Source organism: Lepus europaeus, chromosome 9 (assembly GCF_033115175.1).
Source record: "Lepus europaeus isolate LE1 chromosome 9, mLepTim1.pri, whole genome shotgun sequence".
In the NCBI taxonomy this organism is placed as follows: domain Eukaryota; kingdom Metazoa; phylum Chordata; class Mammalia; order Lagomorpha; family Leporidae; genus Lepus; species Lepus europaeus.
This window is the reverse complement of record NC_084835.1, coordinates 12,945,576-12,958,902: the sequence shown is the minus strand read 5'-3', so window position 1 is coordinate 12,958,902 and position 13,327 is coordinate 12,945,576. Positions and strand designations below refer to the sequence as shown.

The 13,327-nt window shown below is 58.0% G+C and overlaps 1 protein-coding gene across 2 annotated transcripts in view; it reads left to right on the top strand.

Moving 5' to 3' along the window:
• EEFSEC (eukaryotic elongation factor, selenocysteine-tRNA specific) overlaps positions 1-13,327 on the top strand; it is a 240,626-nt gene that overhangs the window by 209,271 nt on the left and 18,028 nt on the right. Inside the window, exons 6-7 of one of the 2 annotated variants that reach the window (XM_062200568.1) lie at positions 112-268; positions 9,746-9,882. In XM_062200568.1, the coding sequence (XP_062056552.1) occupies positions 112-268; positions 9,746-9,864 (276 nt within the window). In that variant the 3' untranslated portion in view covers positions 9,865-9,882. Of the gene's footprint in view, positions 1-111; positions 269-9,745; positions 9,883-13,327 lie in introns of those variants that run through there. The other variant, XM_062200567.1, reaches the window with a different exon arrangement.

The following is a 13,327-nucleotide window of genomic DNA, read 5'->3' as shown; positions in this document are numbered from 1 at the left end:
CCGTTCCCCTCAGTGTTCTCAGAGGGTGCAGCAGCCAGCAGGCCCAGGGCCCGCCCTTTCAGTGTGCCCTACTAATGTTTCCTTTCTCTCTGGCTGGTTGTGTGGGGACAGGCAATGGACGACTACAGTGTGATCGGACGCTCCCTGTTCAAAAAGGAGACCAACATTCAGCTCTTCGTGGGACTCAGGGTGCACCTGTCCACCGGGGAGCAGGGGGTTATCGACAGCGCCTTTGGCCAGAGTGGCAAGTTCAAGATCCACATCCCTGGTAAGTGCAGTTATCCCTTCGCACCCAAGGGGCACCAGGCAAGATGCAGAGGTGGCACAAGTGGAGCCAAGGCTGTGCTTCTTGGCTGTGGCTCCCAATCCTGCTTTGCTGTTACCCGAGTGTCATAGCCCATGTGGCATCATGGATCACGGCCCCTGGCTGGGTCCCAGCAAGAGTCTGAGCCAGAGCAGGGCCAAGGTCAGGGTTGAGTGTCTATTCCACCACTGACCACCTGGAGGTGACCTTGGCCAAGCCCCTTGGCTTCTCTGTGTAGGATAGCAGTATTGAAATGGGCTGTTTAAGCCGGCGCCGCGGCTCACTAGGCTAATCCTCCGCCTTGCGGCGCCGGCACACCGGGTTCTAGTCCCAGTCGGGGCACCGATCCTGTCCCGGTTGCCCCTCTTCCAGGCCAGCTCTCTGCTGTGGCCCGGGAGTGCAGTGGAGGATGGCCCAAGTGCTTGGGCCCTGCACCCCATGGGAGACCAGGACAAGCACCTGGCTCCTGCCATCGGATCAGCACGGTGCGCCGGCCGCAGCGCGCCTACCGCGGCAGCCATTGGAGGGTGAACCAACGGCAAAAGGAAGACCTTTCTCTCTGTCTCTCTCTCACTGTCCACTCTGCCTGTCAAAAAAAAAAAAAAAAAGAAAAAGAAAAAGAAAGAAATGGGCTGTTTAGAGGAAGAGAGGTGAGGAAGCACAAGGGCCTGGCCCACTGTCACCTGGGGTGGTTCCAGGAATCTGAGTTGCCACCTTCTGTAGTCCAGCAGCTACTGCTGGGCTCCGCGCTTGCCCACAGCTGGGTCGGAAGTGTACGTTTACTGTTGGAAGATGGCCTTGCAGCCCATGCGGTCATCCCTTCATTCAGCCTGCATTTGTGCTCAGTGCTGGGCTGTGGGGCTCACAGGCATGGACGAGGTCTGCAGTCCACCTAATGGATCCGTGCCCATCAGGGCAGTGGGCACTGTGCAGGCCGGAGATGGGCACAGCGTGTGCTGCTCTGGGTGGGGTCCTCAGGACAGGAACTCGGGAGGCAGGACGATGCAGAAGAAGCCTGACACCCTGGCGGAGAGCCAACAGGGAGGACTCACACAGTCCCTGAGGTGACCTTGAGCTACCTATGCCACTGCAGGCCTGTGTTGGCAGGAGTTCACTGCCAGGGAATGAGCCAGCCCGCCACAGGCGCCTGGCAGTGTGGGAGGTTCCCAGGTGTGGGTTCGTGTCAACACGCCATGATCTGCCACCTCTCAGCCCCTCATGTTGTATTACAAGAATTGTCAAACATACAGCCCAATTGAAGAACTTTACCGTGACCCCTGTCACTGCCGTGACCTCACATCACTGTGTCACTGACTTTGGTGTAGCCCCGGGATCTGGTTCATTCTCTGAGAGATGGGGGACAAGGGGGAGGTTTGGATCAGGTGAGCAAGGCAGTGCTGGGTTATAGCTTCTTGGGGAGAGTCTCCTAAGGGGTGGGGTGGTGGCCCTGGCTGCCACTGGGAGGCAAGAATCATAGCCACACTGACCACTCACCAGTTGCTTAGGGAGGCAGAGGGGTGCGTGTTCCACTCAGGCCCCCGGAGTTCACATTCCACTGTCAGGTCAGTGTTGCCTCGTAGTCAGCTGCTTCCTGTTTGTGGCGTTTCAGTTCTTTATGACACACCACTGGTCAGATTCCTTCATCCCACCCCCCACCCGCCCTGCCTCCCAGCCCCACTCTCCTCCAGCGCCTCCCTTGTAACCTTCCGAAGTGCCCCAGTTGTGAAAGACTCTCCCGAAAGCCAGGGCCATGCAGCACCAGGGGGCGATGGGGACCCGCGTGCTAGCCATGGGACAGCTCCTGGAGTAGAGCTCTGTGCAGCAGGGGCGTCTCGGGGGCCCGACCCAGCCCTGGCTTGTGGATGGGACTTTAGGCTTCACTGCTGGCTCTGCAGGGCAGCATGGCCCAGCAGCCCATCACCTGGGCTTCCAAGGTCTGGTGGCGGCCAAGGCTGCGTGGCCGTTGGTAGGGAGAGGCGGGGACTTTGGTGAACCGGAGTGCAGTCTCGGTGGCCTGCTGATTCACTGTATCAGAATGTGGGCCCAGGTCGCATTCTTTTCTCATTTGGCTTTTATGTAAAAGTCCCTGATCTAAAAAAAACTAAAATGTCGGACTGAGCTAAACAGAACCTGCCTTGGGGCTGGTTCAGCCGCTGGCGACTTGAGCTTGAACTCCCGTTTGACGTTTAGGAGAGCTACCCAGGCCTGAGGCTCAGACGGAAGCTGAGCTGTTCCTAGAGCTGCAGGCTCCGGCCTTAGGCTGGGGTCCTGCCCCCGGGGCCACGGCTTCCTCAGAAGACACCCTTGGGAATGGGAAGGCTGGTGAAGCCCTGTGCTCCTGACGCCTGAGGAGCCTTCCCACAGAGCCTGGCCAACTCCAGATTGAAAAGCCCCACATTTACAAAACCTCACCCTCTGAGACCTGAGCAAACAGGAGGCCTGGTGAGCAGCACTGGGAGCCACGCAGCAGTTTTGCTACTGATAGCGTGTGGTGGGAGGAAGGTCCTGGGTATAGGTGAGGTGCCTGTTTGTCCCGGCATCCTTTGTGCTTTGCAAGGGCTGTAGAGTGGAGCTGGGTATATAACTTCTCCCTGGCCTCGTGCCCCTACAGAGCAGCGATGTCTTCAAAGAGCTCCAAGCGTTGGGCCCATGCCCAGGATGCCTGTGAAGTGGGCAGCCCAGTGGTCCCATCTTCACCTTGGCCAGGGGGCATCCTACCAGCCCCACCCTCTCCCTGGACACTGGTGCCTGCACTAAGAGGCAGCCTGGATGGATGGTGGGGGTGACACAGTTCACGCCAACCCCCTGTTCTTATTTGGTGACTTCCAACTAGAGAGCCAGGTGAGAAGATGAAGAGACTGGTCCCTGAGAAGCAGAGTCCTTTCACCAGGTGGGAAGAGGGCACGTGGTGTCAGTCCTGGAGTGTCACTGGGTGTGGCCTGTCTCCCCCCATGCTCCTAAACTAGCCAACTGGGGAGCCCAGTATGTGTCTACGCTAGCAGTAGGGGACACTTGGAGTTTCATCCTGGCCACTGGGGATGCTCCATGCCTAGGACCTCCCGTGTGCACACGCATCATGGCTCCTCGCTAGGTAACCATGCAGCTGTCACTGGCACAAAGCCACAAGCGCTCACTATGAATAGACCGGCCGCGGTGTCCACAAAGGCCACAGCCCTGGCGCCATCGTGTCGGCAGGTCCAGAAAACCAGTGCCTTGTCAGGAGCAGTCTTATTGTGGTAGCCAGAACTGTCACTCCAACCCTGACAGACAGCTCTCAGGACTCTCATTTTCACTTGGCTTTCGGCTTTTGGTGACCTTCAAGTAACCTTTTGGTTCCTGCTAATGACGACAGAATAGACTAGGCAGACAAGAAAAGAGACTTGTGGACTCATCTCGTGGCTAGGAACCTAGGAGGAACTTCTGTTTCGTACTCATAAGGAGGAGCAAGCGCCCAAGAGGGCACTGACCGTGAGCCCCCCAAAAGGCCGGCTGGAACGTGTGTGCCCACGGCGCCAGCCGCTCCCCATTTTACAGTGGAGGGACTGAGACTTGGAGGCAGAGCTGGGATTCGAACCCAGACCCTTCCTAACCATCGGCAGTTCTCCCTGGGCCTGGTATCCTCGTGCACAGGGCTAGGGGAGGCATGGAAGTGCAGCTTCTTGCTCAGAGTGTGTGGGAGAAGGGAGTTGTGCGGTGCTTCTGCTTGTGGCCCCTGGGAACGTGGCTGGAGTTAGGAGGGCCACTCTTCTCAGCTCTGAGGAGGGTCTGTGGCCCCTCCTGGCTTCAGCTCCTGACCCTGTGCCCTCTCACAGGGGTTCAGTAACTGCCGAATTCCCCATCTGGTAACGTTAACCAAGCGAGAGGGGACTCTTCTTGCATGGGGAGCTGTTGCTTGTGTGACTGAGTGGAGGAGCTTGGTGGGGGGTAGCCAGTGCTGTTTCTGCAGCCACCTGTGCCGGGGCCCCGAGGGACTCAGCCAGGCAGGCAGGCACTGGCATTGCCAGACTCCCTCAGAGCGGCCACTGCCCAGCTCACAGCTTCGAGGGTCTTGCCTCCCTTTTCTTTAAAGCAAGGGTGCCCATCCCTCCAGCTCAGCAAACTGCAGTGGAGGCACTGGGCCAGGGACACCAAGATCGCTGTCACAGTCCTGCCCCCGGGTGCTTACCAGTGAGAGAGGTCGTCGTGGCCGGTGGCCTGTGGCTGTGTGGCCAGGGCTGGGGGACAGCAGCCAAGGGAAAGGTGGGGACAGCATTCCCAGCAGGAGCGGTGTGGGGAGAAGGAAGCCTGTGCAGACCACCTGGAAGCTGAGGGCTGGTGTTCACTGGAGCCTCGGGCTCTGCCTGTCAAGGCTCAGGGAGAGGAGAGGATGCAGGCAAAGACCACGGGATTGGAGAACTCAGCCCGGATACCTGCCCTGAGCTCCGGTCTCTCCCCCTCGTCAGGGCCTCTCAGCATCCTTCCTCTTCTGCTGCTTGTGCCCCTAACCCTGACCCCTGGGCCCCATCCTGGCAGGAGGCTGGAACCGGAAAGGCAGGGGACACCTCCCAAGCCCAGGCCACCACCTCCGCTGCCTTTTATTGCTGCCGTCCATGGCCTGCATGGAGGCATCGTCCCCATTCCACAGGTGAAAAGTCGGTCTCCTTGCTCAGGCCTATGCGGTCAGTATGCCAGTGGGCCCTAAGGAGTCTCCCGCTGCCTCTCCAGGCCTCAGGGAGACTAAGCAGAGTGACCAGCAGAGTGAGTGGGCACAGAGCACCTATTCCCCCAGGCGGCAACCCTGCTAGCTAGGTTTTCTCCCCGAGCTTGTAGACCATGTGCCAAGATAGCAGGCACAGCACCACCCTCATGTCCCCGGAAACAGTGGAGTCCATCATCTCCTCCCTCCATCTCTGTTGATTGAGCCTCTGTCTGTGCCAGGCCTGCCTAGGCTCTAGAGATGGATCAGAGGGATGGAGTGTGGGCAGGAGGCAGCTCCCTGAGCACTGGACATGGAAGGGAAGCAATACTCCTGTGTGCCCACGAGGAGCATAGAAAGATTAGGCCGGGCCAAGGCCATGGGCCATTGTCCAGTGTACACAGAGGGCCTCCTGGCTTGGCCCAGGCTCCATTCTGATCAGGACAGGCCCCTCCCACTGAGCTTCAGTTTCCTCAATCCTCCCACAGGACTAATAACTCTGACTTCACGAAGGATGTAAAGATTAAGTCATTTAATCCCTGTCCAGGGCTGCCCACCATGTCTGACCAGCCGTGAGGGCTTAGTAATGGTGGCTGGGATTTTGGGTTGTGTGTAGCCACCCCTCGCCTGGCAGCCCCTCTTCTCAGCGGGTAGCTCAGGTGTCCACTAGGAGCCCTGTGTCCTGATCTCTACACAGGCCCTGCCCCCACAGCAGAGCAGTGGGAAATTATGCCAGCCGCCCATGCTGCCTTCACGGCAGGCTGCTCCACAGGAGATTAAACAGCCAGCCTTCAAGCAGAGACAGGCTCTGCCGCCAGGACCCCTCTGAGTTATTGCACATGGAAGACACTTCGCATTTGGTCAGAAGCAAGGATCGCACCTTTCCCTCCTGACTAAAGGGAAGGCACATCACCCCCGTTTCCCCGATGCCCCATGCAGCCAGGGCTGGTGATTGGCCACCATTCCCCCAGGCCTGGTGCAGGACAGGGCAACAGGTGCTCTGGCTCAGTCCGGGTCTGAGCCCCTCTGCTGGCCACAGGCCCAGGTCCACAAGGTGGCAGTCCTGGCAGGGCTTAAGCGCCTGCTGCTCTCGGTGCTAGAATTATGGGCCATTTTGTGCAGGCTGGGCTACAGGAGTTGGGAATACTCCTGCTCTGGTTTCAGGGGACCAGTTTTCTCCTCATCGGTGAGGTCCCCAGATCTGCAGACTTGGGTATGAAGAGGCGGTCAGCTATTGGTCTGAAGCTGATCTGGCTGCTGACCAGAAGGACTGGGGTCTGCATGGGCTGGCCTGAGCACGAGGGAGGGAGCGGGCAAGGCCAAGGCTGAGAAGGCGGCGCGGCCCGCTACCGCTCCAGACCCATACCCTGTGCTGGGCAGATGCCCAGTGTGAGCCACTGCTCCCCCTTGGCCAGCTGTCCTCACCCACATTCTGCACGAGAACCCAGGCCAGCCCCACTGTCCAGGCAGCCAGCATAAGGACACCCATGAGGAGTAGGAGCTGAGCTTGAGCCCTGTGGTGGCTCCTGCCCTTCAAGGTCAGCGGCAGGCAGGAAGGTTCTGGCATATGCGGCCACCTGTGAGCTTTCCCCGGCCCATCAGGACCCCTTCCCTTAGCCAGCCTCACTCTACCAAGTCTCTGCTGTGTGGCAAGTAGCTTTTCTGGCGTCAGGTGCCGCACTAGGCTCTGGGTGTACAGCTCAAGACTCAGTTGCTGCTACCTGAGCACCCAGCCAATCCATTCCTCATCTGCTTGACGATGGTCATTAGCCCCACCGCATGTCGGCTATGTGCATGGTTCTAGAGCAGCCACAGTGAGCCTGCCTGCCCCCTGTTCTCACAGAGCTCATGGCCTGGTTGGCATGCTGGTCAACTTGGGCTGCCGTAAGAGCATATCACAGAAGTTCTGGAAGCTGAAAATCCAAGATGAGGTGTGGCAGGGTGCTTTCTTCTGAAGCTGCTCTGTCTGGCATCTCTCTTCCTGTGGTCTTTGCTCTGTGCAAGTCTCTCTCGTAATCTCTTCCCGGGAGGACACTGGTCACACCACTCTAACCAACTCATTCACCTTAGTTACCTCTTAGAGACCCTGCCTCAGAATACAGGGCCTTACCGAAGGACTGAGGGTTAGGACTTCAGCACGTGAATATGGGAGACACCACTGAGCTGGGAGCAGGTGGGAAGTCAGGTGTCACACAGATGACCCCTCAAGCATTTGACATCAGGCAACACACCCATGCTGTGCAGGAAGAGCACGGCACCATGGGAGCTGTGGCAGGGCCCTGGCCACGTCCAGCATCGAGAAGCTTCCTGAGGAAGTGATGTGCTGGGGTCTACAATGAGTGACAATCCCATTGCCCCTGGAAGTGGGGGTGGCACTACCCTGTGGATATGCTCATTGTGTCTCCAAGGACATGCCCAGGTCAGTTCTCGGGCTCCGAGAGCCACGCGAGCACCCAGCCCACTGTGCCCCAGCGGGGACTCCTGTACCTGCAGGTGAGAGCCGCAGTCTCCGTGGGAATGCCCGGGTTGTGTGTGTTGCCGTGCTCCCGTGAACGGGAGACTGGGCCAGCAGGCTGTGCTCCCACTGGGGCTGGGGCTGGGGCTGGGGCTGGGGCAAAACTGGTTTCCCTTTTGTTTAAGATACGTCCCTTGCCACCATGCCCCCCAGCCACACGACTGCAAATTCTCAGGCCACCCCTGGGACCTGTCCTTCAGCAGCTGCCTCAGAGTGGGCCCTGCAGGACCAAATTGGCTTGGACTGAAAGTGTTGGCAGGACACCACCATGCCTGCTGGGCATCGGCTCACTGTGGGGATGCTGGGGGCAGGGCACCCGCGGAGAACAGGAGCTCTACAGTCAGCCAGACCCGAGTGGGTTCCTGGCTAGAGCTTCTGCCGTGCTGAGCCTTGGTTTCCCCACCTGGAAAGAGGTGGTTTTGAGGGTTTTTGAGGCAGCTGCAGCAGGACAGGTCACTGGACAGGGACAGGTCATCCTGTACCCAGGGACGTGTGAGACCCTCACCCTGCACCTGCCCCCAGGCCTCTTGCTGGCCCCGGGGTTGTGTTTCCAACTGAGATGTTTTAGGCAGTTTAAAAAAGAAATCAGAGACCAGTCTTTTTGCAGCCTAAAAGTAACAGTAAAGCTCGTTCGGGGAGGTTTGCAGGGTGAAGAAAAGCACAGAGAGGCTCCCATAGCTCCACCCCTGCTATTTTGACTTAGTTTCTTCTGTATTTCTCTGCGAAGGCTTCTGTTTTTGTGGTTCAGATTATGCAGGTAGCATGCAGTTCTTTGCTTTGCTACTTCCCAATGATTATTTTTTAAAAGATTTGTTTATTTATTTGAATGGCAGTTACAGAGAGGCATAGGCAGAGAAAGAGGGATCCTCCACCTGCTGGTTCACTCCCCAAATGGCCATAATGGCTGGAGCTGGGCTGATCCAAAGCCAGGAGCCAGGAGCTTCTTCTGGGTCTCCCACACAGGTGCAGGGGCCCAAGGACTTGGGCCATCTTCCACTGCTTTCCCAGGCAGAGAGCTGGATTGGAAGTGGAGCAGCCAGGTCTCGAACTGGTGCCCATATGGGTTGCTGGCAGTGCAGACAGCAGCTTTACCCGCTATGCCACAGTGTCGGCCCCTCCTATAATTATATAAGCTCTCTTGTTCTTTTACCATTTTATTCTGTAGTTGTGGGGGAGGTTAACAGCTCAGTTCTAGCCTCAGACATAGCTTGGTCCAAATCCTAACACCCATAATACCCTGGTGAGCAGCTGGAACTCTGCCATCTTTAGTTTTGTCATCTGTAAAATGGGAAGAATGTGTAGAACAAAATATGAAGCCACACAGTGACACACAGAGCCGTGGATGGGCCGGCTGTCACTCTGCCCTCATTCTTAGTGGCAGTGTAACAGCCATGCCAAGGCCGTGACACCTGGCTGCTCAGCTGTTCCAAGTGTCCCTCTCTAAAAGGCACGGCTGGGAGCATCTTGGTCTCTGTCTTCATGTGCATAGTGTTTTCTTAAGATGGATTCTGAGGAATTGAATTGTGCCTATTTTTAGAAAATACTACTGGGGAAAAAAATAAAATAAAAAAGCCAGCACTGCGGCTCAATAGGCTAATCCTCCACCTGCCGTGCCAGCACACTGGGTTCTAGTCCCGGTCGGGGCGCCGGATTCTGTCCCGGTTGTCCCCTGCCAGGCCAGCTCTCTGCTGTGGCCCAGGAGTGCAGTGGAGGATGGCCCAAGTGCTTGGGCCCTGCACCCCATGGGAGACCAGGACAAGCACCTGGCTCCTGGCTTCGGATCAGCACGGTGCACCGGCTGCAGAGCACCACCCACGGCGGCCATTGGAGGGTGAACCAACGGCAAAGAAAGACCTTTCTCTCTGTCTCTCTCTCTCACTGTCCACTCTGCCTGTAAAAAAAAAAAAGAAAGAAAGAAAATCACTGGAATTTAAACAGTTCTAGAGAGTCTGTGGCCAGGTGCCATGTCACCTCGCACTATGCTGGCACTCGACGCCTCACCAGCAGGGGCTTCCCTGGGGCACCTACCTTGGTAGGTAGGGGATGCCTGGCACGTGGCAGCTCCATGTCTTCACTTGCTTTTCTTGAGTAAAGCCAACCGTTTTGCCATTTGCATGTCTCTGAGATACCCAGAAGAAGCTAGGAGGAGAAGAGGTACAGTTGACAGGCTGGCACCGTTCTGTCTGCCCAAATCCTCCACCTCACAGCCGCTACCCCAGGATCAGGAGCCCTCTTCGTGTCTGACCTACAGATCCCAAGGGTGTCAACTCATTGCCCAAAGCCATGTCAAGCAAGGTGACCTTTTGTTCTCCATGGACCTGTATCTCTGGGCCAAAAGCCCTCTGTGCCAAGCTGTCTGCCAGGCCCTGAACCCAGAGCCCCAGGCTGGGCCCTCTCACAGGTAGGCAGTTCCATCACCCATATGCTCGGGCTATGGAGGGAGGTTCAGCCGAGACCCAGCAGAAGGCAGCCATGGCTCAGGGTGGTGGGGCAGCTTCTCGGAGCCCTCAGGGTGGAGCTGCCCTCCGCTAGACTCTAGGATGGCCTGTGAGTCCCAGAGGGCGGGGACTGAGTTAGGTCTGTGCCTACTGCATCCTCTGGGCTGACCACCGCTGAAGGAGGGAGGAGAGTGGACAGGGGCCTCCAGGCTGCAGGGAGCCCCGAGGCTGTGTGGCGGAGGAGGCCAGCACCGAGAGGCATTTGTCGACATGTAGATGCCGCACCCTGGGGATGCCGAGCTGCCCCCGAGAGTCCTTGGTAAATCCAGGACAGCCAGCATGGACAGAGGCACAGGTGCCCTCTCTATGCTGACTCCGGCCACTCCTCCCACCCTAGCCCACAGGGAGGCCCGAAACCAGCCCTGCTGGGGACAGCGTGGGCACCCCTGACCCCAAAGTGAGGGTGGCCTCCGCAGGCCTTCTGCTGGGTTCTATCCCGCATGGCCGGCGCCCAGCCAGGGAGGCGCTGGAAGACAGCTCGATTGAGAGAGAAGAGGGTTGAAGAGAGGTGAGGGGTGAAAGTTGAGGTTTCAGAAAATCCCTATAAAAATGAAAACAAACCATCCGTCTTTCTCCCGGCGTCTTACCCCGACGGTGCCCTTTGTGGATCTGGCCCTGGTGTCTTCGGGGACTGCGGCTCTGAAACCCAATCCAGCCGCCCCAGGCTCTGCCAGCCCCCCACCCACGTGGGCAGCCTCTGCCGGGAGCCACTCTGCCGTAGGAGGCCCCTAACCAAGGCAGGGGAGCACCTCGGGGTGTCTTCTTTCCCGGGACAGCCGGCTGCCTCCCCTTTTGGCCATCGAAGCATTTCAAAGCCATTGTAAAAATTATACGAACCCCATCGAAGAACTGTTACAACAATGTTTATACCCAGCGTTTGAAACCAGGACAATGATATTATAAATAATTGTAGATGATGAAGATAGGCCAGAAAAAAATAACATAATTAAAAGAATTTTACAAGACGGACCGTTCACGAAGATGGATGGAGTAACACAATACGTTAAAAATATCTGCAATTAACAGAAACACAGCGCCGTGGACAGAAACCATCTGCTGACCACCTCCCTGGGGAGGAGCCCATGCGTCCTCACAGGCTGGTGCCAGGGGCTCTCGCTGTGGCCCCAGGAAGAGGCCGTCTGGCAGGCATGTGCCCCAGCCACAGAGCCATGCAGTCTGAAAGAAGGGCACAGTCCACTGAGGCCTGACACAGTGCTTCCTCCGGGAGCCCCCCACCCCCATCAGCCATCCCCAAGCACCCACTGCCCTCCCCCCAACCAGCCACAGCCACAGCCACAGCACTGAGGTTGCCACCCAGGGCCTCCTGTGGATGGGGCACGCAGCAGCTTCTCTCGGGGACAGCTCTGCTGCTCGGTGCCGCGTGTTGGGTGCCTGTGCCTGCTCAGGCCGATACCTATGGCCCAGGAGAACGATGCAGATGACGCCTCGTGTAGCAAGTGGCTTCTGCAGGGCCTGACCACAGAGCCCAGCGGGACCCGACACTTGGGGTACAAGGCACCCGGAGCAGCTTCCGTGGCAGCTTCTGAGGCTGGCATCATGGCCGCCCCAGGCCCTGCCCAGGAGCGCGGGAAGATGGCTACATGTTTTGTGTCCTGTACTCCTGTCTGCTTTGTAATCAGAATTCCATTCTCGGGGTGGGGCGGGGAGTGAACGTTGTTAACTGTGAAAAGCTTTCCCCACGCAGAGCAGAATGCTCAGCCCTGTATCTGGCATGCTCCAACAGACGTGAACCTCAAACCGCTCTCCCTCTTTCTCTTGAAAGAAGTAAACCGTGCAGACGCAGCAGAAGCCCCGCCCCACCACCTCCCTGCAGGTGCCCCTCGCTGTCTCCCTCGAGCAGGTTTTGTGCTTTTGCTTCTCGTGAGACCTGGCTGTTGGCTCAACAGTTCTGCTGAACTCTAGTTGCGTGTTCTGTCGTCGCGTGGTCTGAACAGACCAGTTCATACCCTGCCACTGTGCAAGGACAGCTGGGTCATCCCCTCTTCACTGCACACAGCACTCCCCGGGAGGCATGGGGGTCGGCCTGGTGGTGGTGCAGGCTCTCTGGACTCTAATCCTGCCTGCACCCTCACCCTCTGACGTGCCACTTCTTGCGACCGTGGAGGGTGCCGCCGTCGGGGCCTCAGAGCGGCTTCCTCCCAGAAGCTGGTGCTCAGCTTGGTTTTGGGAAGCCCAGAAGCAGCCCAAGATGGCAGGCCTTTACAGAGGGGGGCTTCTAGCCAGCTCTTGCCAGGGGGACGAGTTGGAGGTCCTGGCCCCTGGGTTGCTCTTCCCTGATTTCCTGCTAGAAGATGCATCCTAACCCTAGCTTAGGGTCAGACAGCCTCGGGTTCGAGTGACACTTCCAGGCGTCATTTCACAGCTGTGCGCTGCCATGGGGGGGGGGGTGAGTGAGAGCATGGAGGGAGAACCTGCGCACCTCCGCCTGGGCAGAAAGGGTGATGGCTGACTGCTTAGAATAATTGGTCGGGTGACAGACGTGGAAGCCTCTAGGGTTGGACACAGGCCCTGAGGGGGGCCAGGAGCCCAGTGAGAGCACCAGGGAGCCCTGGGGCTGGAGCAGCCAGTGGGAGCTAGGGGGAGCTAAAGCGCCCTGGGCTGGGGGTGACTTTATCCCCAACCTCAGGACAGAGAAGTCCCTGGAGCCAGGCCTGAGTACGCATCACTGGGAAGCCTGAGGCTAGACCCTCACCTGTCTGAGTCTCCAATTTTTCCTCTCTGAAGTGGGGGTCCTAGCACCCTCTCGCAAGGTGGTCTTGAAGAGTGGCGTCCCTTAAGTCCTGTGGGCTGCCAAGGGCACCGATCAGAGACACTTCCTCCCAGCTCCCAGGCAGAGGCCGTGCCACTTCCTGCCCCGTGGGCCAGGCTGTGTGGCAGGGGCCGCATGCGTGGAGCTGGGGCAAGGGCAGATTTTATGGCAGAGACACAGGGCACCCTCTCTGCTCGTGTCCATAGCAGCCTCCCTGCCCAGCCAGGCACCGTGGCACGGCAGGAGCTGCGTGGGCTTCACTGGTGGGTGGCACTGTGGGCGTCCTCCACGTGTGTACACAGTGTGTGTGTGTGTGTGTCCACCTGTATGCGTGTGTGCGTGTGTGCCTGCGTGCACTTGTGTGTGTTGTTTCTTCGGCAGGAGGGAGGTGAGTGAGAGGCCAGCTTCCTGACAGGGCAGTTGTAAAGCATTTGTAAAACTTTTATTGGACTTGCCACCCTTCCAGATAAATATTGTTCGATTTTATGGGCTTGTTTTAGGGCCCTGAGCTTAATCGTGGCTTTGTAGCTGCCTTTTAAAAAAATTAAATATTGTTTTGGCAAAG